Below are 21,921 nucleotides of genomic sequence, written 5' to 3'. Positions count from 1 at the left end.
CCATGTACAAATTTACCATTACCTTAGCCTTCGTACACAAAGACCATATTTATAAAGCCCATTATGCTACTGGCATTTTATGGCTTTATCAGCCTGCACTCTCACTTTTATACTCCCATTTCTTGTTTTTCCTCCCAAGTGTGCGTTACTTCACACATCTTTGCATTAATCATAGAAGGTTAAGAGGTGACCCAAGAGGTTTTCAAGATAAGAGGTTTTAATAGAGTAGATAGAGAAAAACTATCCCCTCTGGCGAGTGGGTCAATAACCAGAGGTCATAGATTTAATGTCATTGGCAAAAGATCTAGAGGGGAGAGGAGAAGAAATGTTTTCAGTCAGAGTTGTCGGGATCTGGAACGCTCTACCTGAAAAGGTGGTGGAAGCTAATTCCATAAATAATTTTAAAAAGGAGTTGGACAGGGGGCAGAAAATTTCAATTTTGTCAAATAGTATGATTTGGGGGATGGAAGTTGAAACGCGAGGGAAGTAATTACAATACTCATTCATTCAGTAATCTATCAGAACAGAAAATAAACATTTGATAGTCAAGTGACCAGAAGATGAAGTGTTACTGATAACATCTATTTCACAGTTAACATCTATATTTCACTATATTTGAATAAAATCATCTTGTAATATAAATATACTCATGACAGTAAAACAATCCACTCTTTTACAAGAAGGGGAAATAGTAACATCTCTGGAAAACCACATTTTATTCATGCAAATACTTACTGATTTACATATTTTCATTTCTATTTTCAAGTGTTTTTGCCAGGTTTTATTTGATATCCTGCAACAGGACAATGCACTTCAAAAATATGGGTTATTAGCTGTTAATGGAAAGCACACTTAGTGAGAGCCATCAGGTTTAGATGGTGGGGATATTATTAATACACTACATGCCATGATAGGAAGTCCCTCATGTTTTTGGGCAAAAATTGAAAAGTTCTTTGTTCAGTCAATTCAAATAAGGCTTTATTCCCAGTCAAACTTTTTTTTTTTTTTTAATTGGGGGGTGGGGGGGGGAGGGTTGTTTAAAAAGCATCAGCTGAATGAATATATAACAAAAGTACATTTACCAAATTAAAATATTTTCAGATTAATTTAAGACAAAGCACTTAACAAGTCCTTAAATTAATTCCAAGCAACAAAATTAAACTGGCCCTCACTGAAATGTGCATTTCCTCACATTAAGTAGCGCTAACATATATAGAGGCAAACAAAGGAGGACTTAAAAAGCTAAATGCTCATATCACAGTAAGTTTTACAAAGGCATTTAGACATGGAGCAACAAGATTTTTTTAAATGCAAAATGGCAAAAATATCACATCAATGTCTTGCAAATCTTTTAAGACAACAGAATCCCTTTTATTAGGCAATACAGGATGGAATATACAGAAAATTCCATAATCCTTAGAAGGCAGGGTGCAATTCCAACAACAAATTTGAGTCCATTCTGTTTCAACTAGTCACTTGTTTTGGAGTCCAGCAATGTAATTTTAAAAAAAACTGAATTGGCTTAGATTGATGTAAAGACCTATGCTGGAAACCAAACAGGATTGGCATCCTTCTAAATAATTGAGACATTTACTGAGAAATTAGAATTAGAGAACTTCATGATTTAAATAGTTAAAATGATGATGAAGTCCTGAATATGAAGTTGCATATTATCTGAAGTTCTGCATTCGAATACTTGACACAACTCGTCATGTAAACGGCATCTAGAATGCTTGCATTGCATAAACCCGTTTTTCCTCAATATCCCAGCCATTATGGTTCACTTAAAACATCCTAATCGCTTATTTTCCCATCATTTAATAAACCCTTATTTTTATACCTGCCACTCTCCCCCAATCACTACAAAATCCAAATTTTAGCATAAAAAATCTGCCATTAAACACAGATTGGAATGTTTACTTGAAGTGAAAATCCCAAAAGTGATGTACACGTTACAGCACAAAACAAAAATCTGATCATGGTGAATATGCATCTGGACGTTGCTTAACAAACACTTTGGATGCAAGTTCTTTAATACATTATTTTACTTCTCACTTACAATTCGAATCACGGATACTTTTGATGCATTCCTAATCAACGATTGACAAATCTTCCTCATGTACACTGGGAACAGAAATATACAAGGGAATAAATCAAATTAGAATCACCTAAAAGTGCAAGAAACATTTAAAAGGTGCATTCCCACGCATATCTAGGATTTTAATGACTATGCATAAAAACTCACTAATGCTCACTATAATAAATTAACAGTAAAAATACCTTTTACCCTGGTTTGAAAGCAACCATTTCACACATGAAAATATAAACCGGACTGCATTCTTGCAGCTGCTTTAGCACATTTAGAGGCTTCAGTGTGGAATTACCGAGTAAGATTAATAGTTAATACTATCAAATATATTTTTGATTTGTGGAGAGAAGTAGCTTCTCTGTTTACAACCCCTACATATTTTAAAACAGATCATAGCCACATCCCCAGACTCTTCAGGGCACTGTGATTGAAGAGGCCTCTTCTGTCAATTTGCCCCCTTTTCTGCATAGTACTAACCTACCTACATGATTTCTATTTATCTGGGTGTTCTGCAATTGATTTTAGTGGATATGTACAGTGCCATAAGCTTTTGACCTGTACAACCAGCAACTCAAAAGTCTTTGCCAAGTTTAGCTGTTTTTAAAAAAAAATGGTTACAATAACAGCTGGTGAAAAAAATCCAGCACGAGTGCCTAAAAAAAAAATCACCAAATTCAAGGAAATTACAAATCGTAAAACACTGCCCAAAACTAGTAGAACTTAAATTAGCTTTAAAAAGAATCACAGTAATAATGTAGATTCATTGCTTTTCTGGTTAAGCAGAACTGGCTGTATATCAAATATTCCACAAAACACACCAATTAGATTCTGTTTCATGGGATTCTTGACTTTCAGCTCATTAAGATGCAGATATTCTCAAAAGCCACGTTGCTGGCAATCATCGCCCTAACTGCATTCATAAATTACTACAGAACTGACCTGTTTGATGCACACATGGATATGAACGGTATATTTCTGTAAAAATCTAATGTGGAAACCTTTGCAAATATCCAATCTCAAAATAAATTGTTTCTGAACAGCTTGGCTTCAAATGGTTTGTTAGAGGACAAGTTGCAACAACCTGCACCAGGTTTCACACACAATCAGTCACAATGTAGTCTTGTAGACTCAAAGAAAATTCAGAAGTTTCACATTACAGGTTACAACCAGTTTTATTTCAAGATTTAAAAATAAGATTTGAGAAAAAGCTGGAGGTGGCATGACTCATCATGTGGAAGGGCCTAAGGTGTTGCATTTTTCCTGTGATCTGGGAGTCGTATTTTATGAAACTGGATCACAGGACACTAAGCAGCGGCAGAAAATTGGCCTGGACATGATTTAGTTGTGGACTTCCTGTGACTGTCTGGTGCACTGAGCAACTAGTCACAAAATAAAATTGCATTATTTTAAAAACTATTGCAAGTCTACAAAAACAGATTGTAGAAACTGCCATCATTAAAAAAACAAATCAGAAGGCCCAGTTGGATTCTGCAAATAAGTTGAGTACATGTAAAAAATTTCAGTCTTTTTCAAGGCAATATAAAAAGGACACGGTTTTAACACTTTCATTCGTAAATTGCATTGGTGCAAATTCTTGAAAATAAAACTGCTTGGCAAGTTATTTCAACCAACAGTATTTACCAAAATAAGTAGCTCCAACAATAACCATATTTCAGACCCATATTGATCATGTCATCAAAGGATATGGTTACATGGAATTACATAGAGTCTACAGCACAGAAACAGGCTAACTAATCCATGCCGGTGTTTATGTTCCACACGAGCCGCCTCCCACCCTTCTTTATCTAACTATTAGGAAACATAGAAGATAGGAGCAGGAGTAGGCCATTCGGCCCCTCGAGCCTGCTCCCCCATTCAATGCGATCATGGCTGATCATCCAATTTCAGTACCCGGTCCCTGCTTTCTCCCCATACCCCTTGATCCCTTTAACCTTAAAAAATATATCCAACTCCTTCTTGAATATATTTAATGAGTTGGCTTCTACTGCTTTCTGTGGTAGAGAATTCCACAGGTTCACTACTCTCTGGGTGAAGAAATTCCTCCTCATTTCTGTCCTAAATGGCCTACCCCTTATCCTTAGACTGTGACCCCTGGTTCTGGACTCCCCGACCATCGGGAACATCCTTCCTGCATCTAGTCTGTCCAGTCCTGTCAGAATTTTATAAGTTTCAATGAGATCCCCTCTCATTCTTCTAAACTCCAGCGAGTACAAGCCCAATCGTCCCAATCTCTCCTCATACGTCATTCCTGCCATCCCAGGTATCAGCCTGGTGAATCTTCGCTGAACTCCTTCCATGGCAAGAACATCCTTCCTCAGATAAGGTGACCAAAACTGCACACAATACTCAAGGTGTGGTCTCACCAAGGCCCTGTACAACTGCAGCAAGACATCCTTGTTCCTGTACTCAAACCCCCTCGCTACGAAGGCCAACATACCATTTGCCTTCTTAACCGCCTGCTGTACCTGCATGCTTACCTTCAGCGACTGGTGCACAAGGACACCCAGGTCTCGTTGCACTTCTCCTTCTCCCAATCTATTGCCATTCAGATAATAATCTGCCTTCCTGTTTTTGACAGCAAAGTGGATAAGCTCACATTTATTCACGTTATATTGCATCTGCTATGCTTTTGCCCAATCACCCAACCTGTCCAAATCATCCTGGAGTTTCTCTGCATCCTCCTCACAGCACACATGCCCACCCAGCTTTGTGTTGTCTGCAAATTTGGAGATATTACATCTAGTTCCCTTGTCTAGATCATTAATATATATTGTGAACAGCTGGGGTCCAAGGACCGATCCCTACGGTACCCCACTAGTCACTGCCTGCCACTCGGAAAAAGACCCGTTTATTCCAACTCTTTGCTTTCTGTCTGCCAACCAGTTCTCTATCCAAGTCAATACCTTGCCCCCAATCCCATGTGCCTTAACTTTACACGCTAATCTCTTATGCAGGACCTTATCAAAGGCCTTCTGAAAGTCCAAATACACCACAGCCACTGGTTCTCCCTTATCTATTTTACCAGTTACATCCTCAAAGAATTCCAGTAGATTAGTCAAGCACGATTTACCTTTTGTAAATCCATGTTGACTTTGTCCGATCCGGTCACTGTTTTCCAAGTGCTCTGCTATTACATCTTTTATAATAGACTCTAGCATTTTCCCCACTACCGATGTCAAGCTTACCGGTCTGTAATTCCCCGTTTTCTCTCTACCACCTTTTTTGAATAGTGGGGTAACATTAGCTACCCTCCAATCCATGGGTACTGTTCCAGATTCCATGAAATGTTGGAAGATGATCAGCAATGCATCTACTATTTCTAGGGCCACTTCCTTAAGTACCCTAGGGTGTAGATTATCAGGCCCTGGGGATTTATCCACCTTCAATCCCATCAATTTCCCTAACACCATTTCTTTCTAACACCTATTCCTTTCTCCCTCATCCATCTTCCCCTTAAATTTATCTATGCTATTCGCCTCAACTGCTCCTCATGGTACTGGGTTCCACATTCAAACCACTCTTTGGGTAAAGAAGTTTCTCCTGAATTCCCTATTGGATTTATTAGTGACTCATATTTATGACCTCTAGTTGTGGACACCCCAGGTGGAAACATTTTTTCTACATCTACCTCATCAAACCCTTTCATAACCATAAAAACCTCCATCAGGTCACCCTTAGCCTTTGCTTTTCTAGAGGAAAGAGCACCAACCTGTTCAGCCTTTCCAAATAAGTAGAACCTCTCAGTTCTGCTTTCATCCTAGTACAGTACATCTTTTTTGCACCTTCTCCAGTGCCACCATATCCTTTTTATAATATGGAGACCAGAACTGTGCACAGTACTCCAAGTGTGGCCTAACCAAGGTTCTATACAAGTTCAACATAACATCTCTGCTTTTCAATTCCATCCCTCTAGAAATGAACCCCAGTGCTTGTTTTTCTAAAATTAAAAGGCCTTATTAACCGGTGTTGCTACTTTTATTGATTTGTGTATTGGTATCACTAGATCGCTTTTGTTCCTCTACCCCATTTTACACCCACTGTCCAGTCAGTATGTGGCCTCATTCTTCCTACCAAAATGCACCACCTCACACTTCTAGCATTAATTGTTTTTTTTTAATTTTTTTTTAAAAAACATTCATTCTGGATTTCTGGTTGGACCTAACCGATGTTGGCATGAATTTCAGCACTGAAAAATAAAAACTTTTACAGCATTTATTTTTTTTTGAAAAAAAGGTTTACAGCCATTTTTACACAGCAATTCCAGTGGAAGATATTTATTCCTACTCCCAAATAGTTAACTGGATTTGGAACATAAATAAAAGCTGCACAAAATGGCAATTTAAGTCTTTGATGAGCATCAATACGTGCAATTCAAATATACAATTTTTAGATGGATACGTAATCAATAATGGATTTGTTTCAGGATGTGGGCATTTTGTTCCAACCAAATAAAGCAAGTGAAAGATCATATCTAGGCACATTTCAGAATACATTTGTGACCTGATCCATTGCCAATTGGTGAGGTTAAAGTTTTGCATGTCAACAGGACAGCCCAGTTTTTCCACAGCAAACAAGACTATGAATCATGCATGATTTATCTTTGCCAGAATCAGTGCCAGTAAGCTTTTAAAATTATTTAACACATCATTCAAAAAAACATCACTAAGACAGTAACAAAGCTCTCAAGCTTGATTAATCCTACAAATGCTTAAATCTAAGGCAGCTGCTTATTTCCACATTGCTGAAAAAAGGCTCCCGTGATGAGTACTGCAGCTCAAAGCTGATACTTAGAATTCAAGATGCACAGCTCTGTTCTTAACGGTTATATATTGTAATTTATATTTAAATACTGTTCAAGGCTAAGCACTGAAAAGCCAAATTATTCCCAAATTGGTCCTACTGATTATATCTCTTCTACATTTGCCTACCTTTGGATTTCAAGATCCACCAATTCAGATGCATACAGGCCATATTCACATTTTAAAATTCAGATCAAAAATATGCACACCAAAAGATCTTCAAATACAGCAAATTTAAGTTAACCTTCAGAACAACATTTCAGGACACGTGTGATGAGGGCACCATGTATAAAAATAAACTGTAAAATTGCATAAAATTGGTCAATTCTAATGCTCTGAAGAGAGAAATTTGACACAAAGAAAACTGACTTTTTGTATGAATAAGTATAATGTACGTAGCTAGAGTAAGCAATGTTGAACAGAAGAGATTGGTTTATGCCACTGGAAGGTTATTTTCAAGAGTTTCTGTGCAGGAAATTATGGCTTGAAACCAGGGTTTTACCACATTGATTTAAGATAGATCTGCACATGACTTGGCAGCTTTTTTTGTACAGTGAATTAAAACTATTTGAGGTACTATGTACAAGAATCAAGCTCAACAAATCAACAGATTCAATGTAATTTTTTATTACAATTTTATGACATGAAATGAAAACCATGTGGCTTACAAGCAGTTAAAATGGACAGCTGCAAGAGACTTTAGGGGAAATGACAAAAATCCTAACAATAATTCTTTATTTACCACCTGGCTGTGTTCAATTCTGTTCACCTGTCATTTCCTACATTGCACTTGTAGAGTCTTTTCAATCCAATCATCACTTTTTTGATTCTGATTTGGTTTGTTTTTTTGCCGCCTTGCTCATTTTAGTTTCCAAGTTCTCCTCGGCTCAGTACTTTCTCTTATTCTACCACTTCAGGTGTGAATCTCATGCTTTCCCATTTTGTGAACAGAGCTACACAACTAGCTTTTTGGGGGTGGGGTGGGGTGGGCGGGGGGGAGGAAATTCCTACCATAGTCCAATTATTAGTCAAATATTGCTGCTGCTTGGAGTTCAACTGGGAACCAGAAGAAACTGGTTTAAGCAAGTCTGAATTTAAATTCCCAATCCTTCACATTAGCACACAGATTCTTCCATGCCAAGGGTTGCAGGGTTATTGAATATGCTGGCCCCATTTATCAAACTTAAGGTATAAAATGAGTTATCAATGTTGCTAAAAATCAGGTCAGGTCACAATTGTATGCAGAAAATAACTTCAGTACACGTAAAAAGAACAATACCTCGGGATGTCCAGGCCAGGATGAATGCACTGACGTGCAATCTGCCTAACCACCATATTCCCCCTCAATTACCAACATTAAAAAAGAGAATTAAAGACCCTAGCAGCAACTTGGCACAAACTCTTTACAATACTAAATTGAGCAGGAATTACACTTGATGTGCAGCCTTTTTCTCGGTTATAATTTTGTGGAGCTCATCTGCATCTTGAGTAGTTTTCACGCGGATCAAAATTGGAATTGCAGTGTCAGGATTCTTCTCATCAATGGGAGGGTTTGGAACGCAGATGATGAGGATGTTGTTCTTTCCCGTCCTTGTACAAGGCAATGATGGATGAAGCATAATGTTCAGTAAAATATTTCCTGCTCAACAGAAAAAAAAAGGTTGAAGTCTTTAAATCATAGAATCTTGCTAGCCATTTCCTATAACCCTATTCCCCTGCACATTGAAATCATTTTTCAAATATAGATCTACTTCTTTGAAAAGCAATTACAGATTCTGCTTCCATGGATTCGAATAGACCATTTGATGGCTTAACACCCTCTTAATTTGTACATCTGAATTTAAATTTATGCCCTCTGATTAATGACTTACCGACAAATGGAAATAGTTTTTCCCTATTTACGTTCTCAAAACTCCTCAATATCTTTTAGATCTCCTAAACTGAAAATCAGCTAATTTACTTGGGCTCAACAAAACTGACCCAAGATTAAATTCCAGCCAAAACCAACCACAAATCATCAGGTTCGTAAATGTATCAGTTAATTGCCTATAATTTTCCCTAGTCTTAAACCCTTAAATAGTTCCCACTTAATAGTTTCCAGTTAATAAGTCTATAACTAGCTGAAAATTGTACAAATACAAATGTTGGCAACTGCATCAAAAAAATTAAAATTGAAACAATTGTTAATGGAATACCTTATAGACAAGACCTCATCTTGAAGTATTTATCTTTATTTTCTCTCTCCCTCGCTTCACTTGAAGGAGGTAGTTTCATAGGCTTTCAAGTATCGTGCCAAAGTTGCCATTTTTCATACATGAGCCTTCACAGTAAATTTCAGCAGACTATTCAAACATCGCACTTCCCCACAGAACAGAGGAATTAAGATGTAGCTTCCGCATAAAATACAACAAGTCAAGTAATGGAACAAGAAGCAGGCACCTAAAGGGCCTTGTAACCCTAAAAAAAATTACTGTGGCCTATGCTGGCTTTACAGGTAAACCAAATTTAGGGATGGACAAGTGAAGGGGCAGGGAGAAAAGATTTGAGGAATAGATTTAACATTCACAACAAATTTAAGGGTATACACCTTCAACTGCCAGAGTTACTTGTTAGATTTGGTGTAAAGTATAACTACTACATAATCAATTTATTGACTTGCAGGTGATGTAAAATATAAATGTTAATTAACTCACCTAGATTAGTGTCTGCTCGCACCAACAACTGGACCTTTTGATCTGCCACAGGTTTCAAATGGATTGTACCAATTCCCTTGTCTTTGAAATCCCCATCTTTTTTGTAGAACATTTTACATCTGCATAAAGAAAAAACAAAATTGCAACTAGTAGGCTTATATTGAAAAATCACTCGTGCACAATACCACAAACTTCACTTGTCATGACCTTTTGTCATACATTGTCATTTAACATCGAAATTCCCTATTTATTGACTTGCAATAGAATTTCCCTGTGTAAACTGTCGTTTAAAAAATCATTTTCAGAATATGCATCGCTGGCAAGGCTGGCATTTATTGCCCATCCCTAGTTTCCCTGAGAAGGTGATGGTTGGCCATCTTCTTGAACTGCTGACAGTGCTTTGAAACAACGGGGTGCTTTGTTAGGTCACTTCAGAGTTAACCACTTGGGTGTGTGACCGGACAGAAACACAGCAGATTTCCTTCCCTAAAAAAGGACATTAGTGAGCCATTGGGTTTTTACAGCAGTCTGGCAACTTCATGGTTACTTTTACTGAGTGTAAGAAGTCACACAACACCAGGTTATAGTCCAACAGTTTTATTTGAAATCACAAGCTTTCGGAGCGCTGCTCCTTCGTCAGGTGAAGTGGAGAGATGCAAAAAGACACAGCTTATATAGTCAGAGAATAATGCCAGATGATTACAGGTAATCTTTCTAACTGCCATTTATCACACCTCGGCAGGGAGATAATCACAGCAATCAAAAGGTGTGAATGGTGTCCAAACAGGTTAGTTAGGAAAACATTACATCAAAGAACAATGAGGTGGGGTCACAAGGGGTCAAATGTTGCAGATGCTGGGGTCTGTATGAAAAACATAAAACAGACAAAAAATTTTTTTTTTTTTTTGTGCTGGCAATCACAGCAGGTCCGGCCGCATTTGTGGAGAGAGAACAAGCCAACGACGACTCGAGTCTGGATGACCCTACGTCAGGTGGGGTTACATGTAGCGTGACATGAACCCAAGATCCCGGTTGAGGCCATCCTCATGAGTGCGGAACTTGGCTATCAGTTTCTGCTCGACGATTTTGCGTTGTCGTGCGTCTCGAAGGCCGCCTTGGAGAATGCTTACCCGAAAATCGGAGACTGAATGTCCTTGACTGCTGAAGTGTTCCCCGACTGGGAGGGAACACTCCTGCCTGGCGATTGTTGCGCGGTGTCCGTTCATCCGTTGTCGCAGTGTCTGCATGGTCTCGCCGATGTACCACGCTCCGGGGCATCCTTTCCTGCAACGTATGAGGTAGACAACGTTGGCCGAGTCACATGAGTATGTACCATGTACCTGGTGGGTGGTGTCCTCACGTGTGATGATGGTATCTGTGTTGATGATCTGGCATGTCTTGCAGAGGTTGCCGTGGCAGGGTTGTGTGGTGTCGTGGTCGCTGTTCTCCTGAAAGCTGGGTAATTTGCTGCGAACGATGGTCTGTTTGAGGTTAGGCGGCTGTTTGAAGGCGAGTAGTGGAGGCGTGGGGGTGGCCTTAGCGAGGTGTTCGTCGTCATCGATGACATGTTGACGGCTGCGAAGAACATGGCGTAGTTTCTCCGCTCCAGGGAAGTACTGGACGACAAAGGGTACTCTGTTGGTTGTGTCCCGTGTTTGTCTTCTGAGGAGGTCTATGCGATGAGGAGGAACGCGATGGACACCTACAGATGCTGAAAGACACCCTCGTAAGAACGGGGTATGACACTCGACTCGTCGATCGACAGTTCCGACAGGCCACAGCGAAAAATCGCATAGACCTCCTCAGAAGACAAACACGGGACACAACCAACAGAGTACCCTTCGTCGTCCAGTACTTCCCCGGAGCGGAGAAACTACGCCATGTTCTTCGCAGCCTTCAACATGTCATCGATGATGACGAACACCTCGCTAAGGCCATCCCCACGCCTCCACTACTCGCCTTCAAACAGCCACCTAACCTCAAACAGACCATCGTTCGCAGCAAATTACCCAGCTTTCAGGAGAACAGCGACCACGACACCACACAACCCTGCCACGGCAACCTCTGCAAGTCATGCCAGATCATCAACACAGATACCATCATCACACGTGAGGACACCACCCACCAGGTACATGGTACATACTCATGTGACTCGGCCAACGTTGTCTGCCTCATACGTTGCAGGAAAGGATGCCCCGGAGCACGGTACATCGGCGAGACCATGCAGACACTGCGACAACGGATGAACGGACACCGCGCAACAATCGCCAGGCAGGAGTGTTCCCTCCCAGTCGGGGAACACTTCAGCAGTCAAGGACATTCAGCCTCCGATCTTCGGGTAAGCATTCTCCAAGGCGGCCTTCGAGACACACGACAACGCAAAATCGTCGAGCAGAAACTGACAGCCAAGTTCCGCAACCATGAGGACGGCCTCAACCGGGATCTTGGGTTCATGTCACGCTACATGTAACCCCACCTGACGTAGGGTCACCCAGACTCGAGTCGTCGTTGGCTTGTTCTCTCTACACAAATGCGGCCGGACCTGCTGTGATTTCCAGCAAAAAAAAATTGTTTTCCTGACTAACCTGTTTGGACACCATTCACACCTTTGATTGCTGTGATTATCTCTCTGCCGAGGTGTGATAAATGGCAGTTAGAAAGATTACCTGTAATCATCTGGCATTATTCTCTGACTATATAAGCTGTGTCTTTTTGCATCTCTCCACTTCACCTGACGAAGGAGCAGCGCTCCGAAAGCTTGTGATTTCAAGTAAAACTGTTGGACTATAACCTGGTGTTGTGTGACTTCTTACATTTGTCCACACCAGTCCAACACCGGCATCTCCACACCATGACTTTTACTGGGAACAGCTTTTATTTCCAGATTTTAAAAAAAATTCAAATTCTGAAGCTGCCAAGTTGGGATTTGAACTCACCTTGTCCGTATCATTAGTCCAGGCCTCAAATCAATCAAACTGATATTTCAAAAGCTGATCTTTATTTTCTCATGAATTGAAATTTAAACAAAAGATATTTCCTAATAGCAATGATTAAATTTACCCACCCAACTCTGTTTTTTGATACCCTTAAACTTTCTACTTCAAGGCTTCAGCCTGTCTCAAAAGCCTGGGCTACGACTGGATATTTTTGCCCTACAGCAGTTTGAGCTTTCAACCACATCAGCGTATTTGGAGTATGTAAAATTTCCCAGTCTGCAATGTGTGCTTCAACAGGAGTTAAAGGGTAGAAGGGAGTGCTACCTAATCCTATGAGGATTTTAGAGTTTCTTTGCTTTTTCCAAAAGTCTTTAACAGTCAAGTATGGCATTTATTTAAATTTACCAACTGACAACACCTGTGAACAGTACGTGCGTTCGTTAACACTTAGAAAAGAAAGCAGATTGCTTATATAGAATGGATTGCTGTTCATTGAAGAATAGCTTAAAAAACATTTTTCAGGCTTAAAAACATTTTATAAAAAAAAACTTGTAAACTATGAACTTAAGCATTTTGCAGTAATTTTTGTTTTGAGAATGTAAGTTATTTAAAAATGGTAGAATCACTAAAGGCGCACAATGTTCTGCTTCTGCATTCCTGGTGCACATCAAGAAATTTCACACTAACCCATCATTTCCTGTCTTAATTTTATGCAGCAGAAAACATGCATAAATACTTTACAGGAACATGAATACAAAAACTGGCTTATGATGGGGTAAAGGGGCTAAGAATGGGTATGGGGAGGCAGCTGATGGGTGAGAATTAGGATGGGGGGGGATTGGGACCTTACATTTCAAATGGGGCCAATGGCAGTTTGGGCCCATTCTCCTGCCCTCCAACCAAACAGAATTATTTGCCTAGCTTAAATGCTACGGATGCATTCCAGGATATGCACTTGGTCCGTAGCCCTGTAGATTACGGCACTTCAAGAGCTAGAAAGTAGGATCAGGCTGGCTAGCTTCTTCTTCCAGCCAGCACAGACACGATGGGCCGAATGGCCTCCTTTTGTGCTGTAAATTTCTATGATTTCTATGAAATTGTGTGTTATGTGTACTATACATCAGACTGTGGGACATGCCTTTAGCTAACAGTCTGCACAATACTATTACTCTGTGCAAAGGCAGCTCCTTGAAACCCGTTCTAAACTTTTTAGTATTTTCCAATAATGTCCTTTGGCCCTTCTTACATAATATTACACAGTATTTACAGCACAGAAGCAGGTCATTCGGCCCAATGGATCTATGCCAGTGTTTATGCTCCACACAAGCCTCCTCCTACCTTACTTCATCTTACCCCATCAACATATCCTCCTCCTATTCCTTTCGCATTTAAGGGGAAGCTAGAAAAGTCCATCTATGCTATTCATCTCAACTACTCCATGTGGTAACAAGTGTCACATTCTAACCACTCTCTGGGTAAAGAAGTTTTTCCTGAATTCCCTACTGGATTTATTAGAAACTCTCTTACATTATGGCCCCTAGTTTTAGACTCCCCCCACAAGTGGAAACATCTCTACACCTGCCCTATCAAACCTCTTTGATCTCGATCAGGTCACTTCTCAGCCTGAAGAGAGCCCCAGCTCGTTCAGACTTTGCTGATAGTTAGAACCTCTCAGTTCTAGTATCATCCTTTAAATATTTTTTTTTTTTTTTTTGCACCTTCACCAGTGCCTCTCTATCTATGTAGATCAGAACTGAGCACGTTCAAAGTTGTGGTCTAACCAAGCTTCTATACAAGTTTAAGTTTTATAGAACTTCTCTTTTGAATTCTATCTCACTAGAAATGAACCCCAGAGCTTGGTTTGCATTTTTTAGGACTCATTTAATAATCTGACTACACTTCCTCCCACTCCACTTCCTGCAAGGACTCTTCCATTCTCCCAGTTTCTCAGACTCTGTCGCATCTGTTCGGACAATGCCACCTTCCAATCAGTGCTTCCGATACGTCTTCCTTTTCTTCAACCAAGGGTTCCCCTTCAGTGGTTGACAGGGCCCTTGACCATGTCAGTTCTTTTTCCTACACTTCTGCTCTCACCACTTCCCCTCCCTCAGAACCACGATAGGGCTCCCTTGGTCCTCACCTTTCACCCCACCAGCCTCCACATTCAACCGATCATCTGCCACCATTTCAGCCATCTACAGCACGATCCCACCACCAAACACATCTTTCCCTCCCCTCCCCTTTCAGCATTCTGAAGGGACTGTTCCCTCCGTGACACCCTGGTCCACTCCTCTATTACCTCCAACACTCCCTCCCCTTCCCAAGGCACCTTCCCGTGCAAGCACAGGAGATGGAACACCTGCCCTTTTACCTCCTCCCTTCCCACCGTCCAGGGCCCCAAACACTTTTTCCAGGTGTACTTCTTTCAATTTAGTATACTGTATTCGCTGCTTACAATGCGGTCTCCTCTATACTGGGAAGACCAATCGCAAATTGGGTGACCGCTTTGCGGAACATCTCCATTCAGAATGCAAGCGTGACCCCTGGCTTCCGGTCACCTGTCATTTTAATTCTCCACCCTACTCCGACATCTTTGTCCTCTGCTTCCTGCACTCATCCAAAGAAGCTCAATGAAAGCTTGAGGAACAGCACAGTATCTTTTTATTAGGCACTTTACAGCCTTCCGGCCTCAACATTGAGTTCAACAAGTTCAGATCATAACCTCTGCTCCCATTTGTTTGGACGGCAGCTGTTGCTGATACTCCCATTTACACCCATCTTTTGTTTCTTTACTTGTCCCATTACCATCTCCTTTCACCTTGCACCATCATCCCTATTGTCATTTAATCGGTCCGGACTTCCACCCCATCACAGACCTTCCATTTTGTTCTTTCCTCCCCTCCCGACTTTCCCTGCTTCTGTACACGCTGAAAATGTGGAACATCTCTAAGTTTTTCCATTTCTGGCAAAAGGTCATTGACCTGAAACGTTAGCTGTTTCTTTCCACAGATGCTGCCTGACCTGCTGAGTATTTCCAGCATTTTCGGTTTTTATTTACATTGTATTTAACATTTTAACTACCCATAACATTTTTCTTAGTCAAAGATTAAGCTTTTATTATCTCAAGCTTCTATTACCTTTCAACATAGCTCATTCCCTTTCACTTGAGGCCAGTCTGGTTACTCTTTAGTCCAGTTATGGTCAAGGTTTTTGTGTTCATGGCACATTTAGGTATTTACCATGGACTTATAAAAATTTCTGTCCTGTTCCTTATGGGTGTTGATTTCCATATAAATCATTTGAAATAGGATTGATCACCTGGTCATTTTTATGAATTAATTAAAATCCCATCTCGATGCTACAAGAACAGGTGCAGTTCCTTTGTGTTTGAGAATCTGCCCTGGAATGTCTCCAGTTCAATATTACAGGCTGACTTCCTCAAGTCGTATTTGTAAACCCCAGTTAAGTTTCAATTTAATAGCCAACCTTATTCAAAGACATGCATCATACCTCACCCCTTTCCTCTATACACAGAAGCAGATTAACACAAAAAGTCCTATACCCCACTTTAGGGATTGCAATTATGCATTTTACTATAGTAAAAAATAAATCTGGATAGCAGAATTCATGCATATAGCCAGCCACTCTAAAGAGACAAACAAAAAAAATCCTACAAGTCAAAAAGCAGAGGAAAGGATCCAAGCCTTTTACTACCAACCAGAACACAAAAATGGCAAATAAACATTCTCCTACAGTGAGAAACAGATAGGGTCTGCTGCGGACACTGGGACGGAATGGAAGAGGAAATCTGCAAGATTAGAGAGATGTGCAAGAACAAAATTATTCTTCTGGGAGATTTTAATTATCTCCTGGAACAGAGTAAATGGAGAAGAACAAATGGAATTCCTAAGATGCGTAGAGGACATTTCCTCAAGTAGTATGATAGTACGCCAGGGTGGAGGCCTTGCTAGATCTGGTTATGAGTAATGAAGTAAATCAGGTAAATGAGCCAAATGTGGTGAGCATGTTGAGAGTAATGACCACAATATGATAAATGCTTACGGTTCAACTAGAAATGGGAAAAAAGTCAATACAAAAAATTAGAACAGCAGAATGGATTAGGACAGCTTCTATGAGAACCGAGTTAGCCGAGGTGAGGTCGATAGAAGAATTGGCACACAGGGCTATAGAACAACAGTAGATTGTTTTTTTTAAAACAAAGAGATTGCAGAGCTTTGGGTTGATCCGAGGTTATGAAAGGCATTATATAAATGCATGTTGTTTTTTTTTTTTTTTTTAAAAAGAGGAAGTACGAGGAAAAGATTTCAAAAAACATCCAAAAGGAACCATCAAGCATTTTACAAGTAAACCAGTAAAAAAAAATTGTTGAAATGAGCTGGAACGCTGAAGCAGAAAGGATTGTCAATTTGTAGATCATGATCAAGTACTACAGTATATTGGGGTTTTTTTTTTTTTTTTAACTAGAGAAAAGGATATATCGGAGATGAAAGGAAAGTCCTGAAGTGGTGGAGAGCAAGTTGAGTTATATTATGAATAAAATAATTTGTTAAAAAAAAGTTCGTTGAGATAAAGGAAGATTAAGTGCCAGGGCTTGATGAGATACATCCTAGGAGCCTGAGGGAGATTAGAGGAAATTGCAGAGGCCCTAGAAATATTTCAGGGCTTCATTATTGATGTGTGCCAGAGGACTGGAGAGTAGGGTTGCAAAGGGGTGGAAAGTTTCCGGTAAATTTCCGGAAATTTTCCACGGGAAGTTTAGCTTGGGAATTTTGCCCAAAAAAGCACATGCTAGCATAATATTGTTTTTTTTTGTATTTCTTTCTTTTTTTTCCCCCCACAGGTCCTCTCTTAAAATTACTAACAGAGATGGAATCTTAATTATTAAGGAATTTCTTAATCAATATATGTTTATCTTCTTACTTGGTTTGTTTTAATAATTACAAGTTTTGTGTGTGACTGAACAAATGTGTCCTGATTGGTTGGATGAGTGGATGAGCGATTAGCTCCCTCTATTTGTAATATTTGCATATCAAATTGTGATTGGCCTGCAGGCATCTGTAAGACTGCTATAATTTTTTTAAGATCCAGGTTAGGGGTCCTGAGGGAAGTCATTTTGTTTTCTGCTGATGTTGTGATGATGCAGTAAGTAAATCAGACTTTATACCAAATAAACCAGTTACTTGTTGAACTCTGTTGTCCTTCAATTTAAAATATACAAAATAATACACTATTGGTGATGTAGCGTCGTGTGTGTACAGGTTATGCTTCCATCACATGGAGCATCAGCAAAAATGTACCCACCCTGTTGCAGTCATGCTGATCGACCGCAGTTCGACACAGAGATGAATGCCCTTTATTTCTCTGCATAGAACAATGCCACGTTTACCGTCGGGTGTGTGGAAGCGTTTTACCCCAGGCATTAAAGATGGAAAGACTGTGTACATGTGCAAACACTGTAGAAAGCCATATGTAAAGAATGCCACAAAGATGCAGCAGCATTTATCCAAATGCAACAACTTCACTCAAAGCTCACAGCAGTCAGCCCAGAGTTCCTCTGCTTCCATTCAAGAAGATGATGGTTCACATTCAGCATCAGGCTCCTTATCATCAGCAACTCCTGGCCCACTTGGAAGGTTCTTTGATACAATGGATAACCATAGCCAGAAGAATGCAGATGAGTGCCTTGCTCGAGCTGTATATGCAACAGCCTCACCCCTCATGCTCACAGCCAATGTGTACTGGAAGAGATTTTTCAATGTTATTCGCCCTGCATACGGTCCTCCCAGCAGACATGTTTTGTCTACTTATTTGCTGGAGGCTGAGTATAACAGAGTCCAAGGAAAGCTCAAAGAAACGATAGCGATGGCAGACTGTGTTGCAGTTATCTCAGATGGGTGGTCAAATGTACGAGAGGAGGGCATCATAAACTACATCGTCTCCACTCCTCTCCCAGTGTTCTTCAAGAGCACAGACACGAAGGACAACAGACACACAGGCACATACATTGCTGATGAGCTGAAAGCAGTCATCAACGATCTTGGATCACAAAAGGTCTTTGCAGTAGTTACTGACAATGCTGCGAATATGAAGGCTGCTTGGGCTCAAGTGGAGGAGGCCTACCCTCATATTACGTCTATTGGGTGCGCAGCTCATGGGCTTAACCTGCTCCTCAAGGACATCATGGGTTTGAGAACCATGGAAGCACTGTACAAGAGAGCCAAGCAAGTTGTTAAGTATGTCAGGGGAAAACAGGTAGTTGCAGCAACCTACAACTCCAAGCAAATGACAAAGAACAAGAACACCACACTGAAGCTGCCCAACAACACTAGATGGGGTGGTGTTGTCATAATGTACAACAGCCTTCTGGAGGGTAAGGAGTCGCTGCAAGAAATGGCAATATCCCAGTCTGGGGATATGGAAACCACCATCAAGAAAATACTGCTGGATGATGTGTTTTGGGAGAGAGTGGTTAGCAGCCTTAAACTACTCTCACCAGTAGCATCTGTAATTGCTCAGATTGAAGGAGATGACGCTGTCTTGTCAGATGTTCTCAGGCTTTTTACTGATTTAAAAGAACAAATCAGCATTGCCCTACCCACATCCCTGCTGCTCAAAGCAGAGGAGAAGGCAATTGTTCAATTCATACAGACACGTCAAGAATTTTGTGTCAAGCCGATTCATGCTGCAGCATACATGCTGGACCCAAAGCATGTTGGGAGACCAATACTTTCTGGAGAACAGATCAACAGCGCTTACAGTGTGATTTCTACCCTCTCACACCATCTCAATCTGGATGTGGGCAAAGTTCTGGGAAGTCTGGCAAAGTTCTCTACCAAGCAAGGTCTTTGGAATGGGGATGGGATATGAGAATCATGCAAGCATATCAGTGCACATACCTGGTGGAAGGGACTTTGTGCATCTGAGGCCCTGTCACCTATTGCATCGGTGATACTCCAAATCCCACCTTCATCAGCGGCCTCTGAACGAAACTGGTCACTTTTAGGGAATACGCATACAAAGGTGCGCAACAGGCTGACTAACAAGAGAGTGGAGAAACTGGTGGCTATCCGGGCGAACCTACAACTTATTGAGCCAGATACAGAAGTGTCCACCACACAGCTAGACACTGACACAGAGGAGGAAATGGACACGTCAGAGCCAGAGAATCAGGAGGAGCAATGAGGAGTAGAAGACTCAAAGGGACAAAATAAGGACAAATTACAGGCTAAATAAGCTGACGCTCTTTTTATTTTATTTTAGACGGGTCTTTTTTATGGGGGTTCAATAAAGTTCAAAATTATAACCTAAATAAAGTTCTGAAAGCCTGTTTTTATTTGTATGGAACAGTATGTCTATTTTGACGACAAAGATAATATAAGGGTCAGAGACAAAAACCATCAGTGTGCAAAAAAACTCAAAATTCCCATAAATTCCCGAAAATTCCCATGGAAAGTTTCCTCTTAAAAATTCCCAGAATTTTGCAACCCTAGTGAGAGCTGCTTGACTGTGTATGGGGTGCAAATTTATTTAAAGGGCAATGTCCTTTGTGTTTTTTCTCTGTGGAATGACTTGGATATTTGGAACCTGAACCAATGAAAAAGAATTAAAGTTCCAGAACATGATTAAAATCTAGAAATATTACTTCATTACTTAGTGTGAAAGAACTAAATCAAGAAGGCATCAGTGACAAAAACAATTAAATACATACTTTCGGAACTCCATTTTAAAAATATTTGCTTCTGAATAAAATTACATACTTCTTGGAAAAGATTGAATCATCCTCTTTGATTTCATTCACAACTGGTTTGGGAGGCTCTTCATTCTCTTCATCGTTTTCATCTACAATTGGAAAAAGAAGCAAGAGTTTAGAATGCGAAGGCTATGGAACATAATGGCTGTGAAAACTAGACAAAATAACCAAGTAGATCGGCACTGGCAGGATGGACCGAAATGGCCTGCTTGCATGCTGTAAGATTCGATGATAACTGTGCAATCATTAGGCTGTTTTGCCACACTATTAAAGGTTTTAGAACTCAGTTTTGCTGCATGGTAAAAAGTCCAAATGCATTCACTCTAGTTTTTGGTACGAACATCATAATTTAAAAATAGATGAATAAAAAGGACTGTAGCACCAACGTCAGAGGAAGGATGTTCCCGATGGCAGGGGAGTCCAGAACCAGGGGTCACAGTCCAAGGATAAGGGGTAAGCCATTTAGGACTGAGATGAGGAGGAATTTCTTCACCCAGGGAGTGGTGAACCTGTGGAATTCTCTACCACACAAGGCCGTTGAGGCCAATTCATTAAATATATTCAAGAAGGAGTTAGATATATTTCTTAAGGCTAAAGGGATCAAGGGATATGGGGAGAAAGCAGGGACAGGGTACTGAACTTGGATGATCAGCCATGATCGCATTGAATGGCGGAGCAGGCTCGAGGGGCCGAATGGCCTACTCCTGCTCCTATCTTCTATGCTTCTATGATATGCTCCACATGTGGCTCTATGGTGAGCCAAGATGTGGCTTGCTCTGCAAATTATCATAATATGGCAATTTAAAAAAAATTATTCTTCATTTCCAGTATGTGGGTGCCACTGGCAAGGCCAGCATTTATTGCCCATCCCTAGCAAGGTCTATATGGATCTTACTGTGGTCTAATATTTAACTCTCAAACCTCATTATTCTTAACAACAATCTGAAAGCTTGCCATATCACCAACAACTTGCATTTATTTATCCTTTTCAATGTAGAAAAAAAGGATCCAAGGCACTTCATAGATGCATAATCCGACAAACCTGGATGCCGAGACAAACGAGGAGACAGGCTAGTGGAATGGGCGGACACATGGCAGATGACATTCAACACAGAAGTGTGAGGTGATACATTTTGGTCAGAAGAAAGAGAGACAATACAAGCTGAATGGTACAATTTTAACAGCGGTGCAAGGAGAGAGAGACCTGGGGGTGTTTGTGCACGAATCTTTGAAGGTGGCAGAACAGGTTAACAAAGCAGTTAATAAAGCACATGGGATCCTGGGCTTTATAAATAGAGGCAGAGAGTACAAAAGCCAGGAAGTTATGCTAAACCTATATAAAACACTGGTTCAGCCCAATTCTGGGCACCACACTTCAGGAAGGACGTGAAGGGTTTGGAGAGGATACAGAAGAGATTTACTAGAATGGTTCCAGGGATGAGGGATTGCAGTTACGTGGATAGACTGGAGAAATGGGGTTGTTCTCCTTAGAGCAGAGAAGGCCAAGAGAAGATTTGATAGGGGTTTAAAATCATGAAGGGTTTAGATAGATTTTTTTTTAACCATTGAATGTGGGCATCGCTGGCAAGGGTATTTATTGCCCATCCCTAAT

At 40.5% G+C, this 21,921-nt stretch overlaps 1 protein-coding gene across 4 annotated transcripts in view; it reads right to left on the bottom strand.

The window, feature by feature from the left end:
• Positions 1-1,345: 1,345 nt before the first annotated feature.
• nup50 (nucleoporin 50) overlaps positions 1,346-21,921 on the bottom strand; it is an 87,442-nt gene continuing 66,866 nt past the window's right edge. For all 4 annotated transcript variants that reach the window (XM_086008828.1, XM_086008827.1, XM_086008829.1 and 1 more), the window contains 3 exons: positions 20,317-20,398; positions 9,603-9,721; positions 1,346-8,548 (listed from right to left, as the gene is read on the bottom strand). In XM_086008828.1, the coding sequence (XP_085864954.1) occupies positions 8,337-8,548; positions 9,603-9,721; positions 20,317-20,398 (413 nt within the window). In that variant the 3' untranslated portion in view covers positions 1,346-8,336. The remainder of the gene's footprint in view (positions 8,549-9,602; positions 9,722-20,316; positions 20,399-21,921) is intronic.

Source organism: Somniosus microcephalus, chromosome 16 (genome assembly GCF_052327205.1).
Source record: "Somniosus microcephalus isolate GS21.2 chromosome 16, FLI_Smic_1.0, whole genome shotgun sequence".
Taxonomy (NCBI): domain Eukaryota; kingdom Metazoa; phylum Chordata; class Chondrichthyes; order Squaliformes; family Somniosidae; genus Somniosus; species Somniosus microcephalus.
Note: the sequence above shows the minus strand (reverse complement) of the source record. Positions and strands in the feature narration are given on the sequence as shown.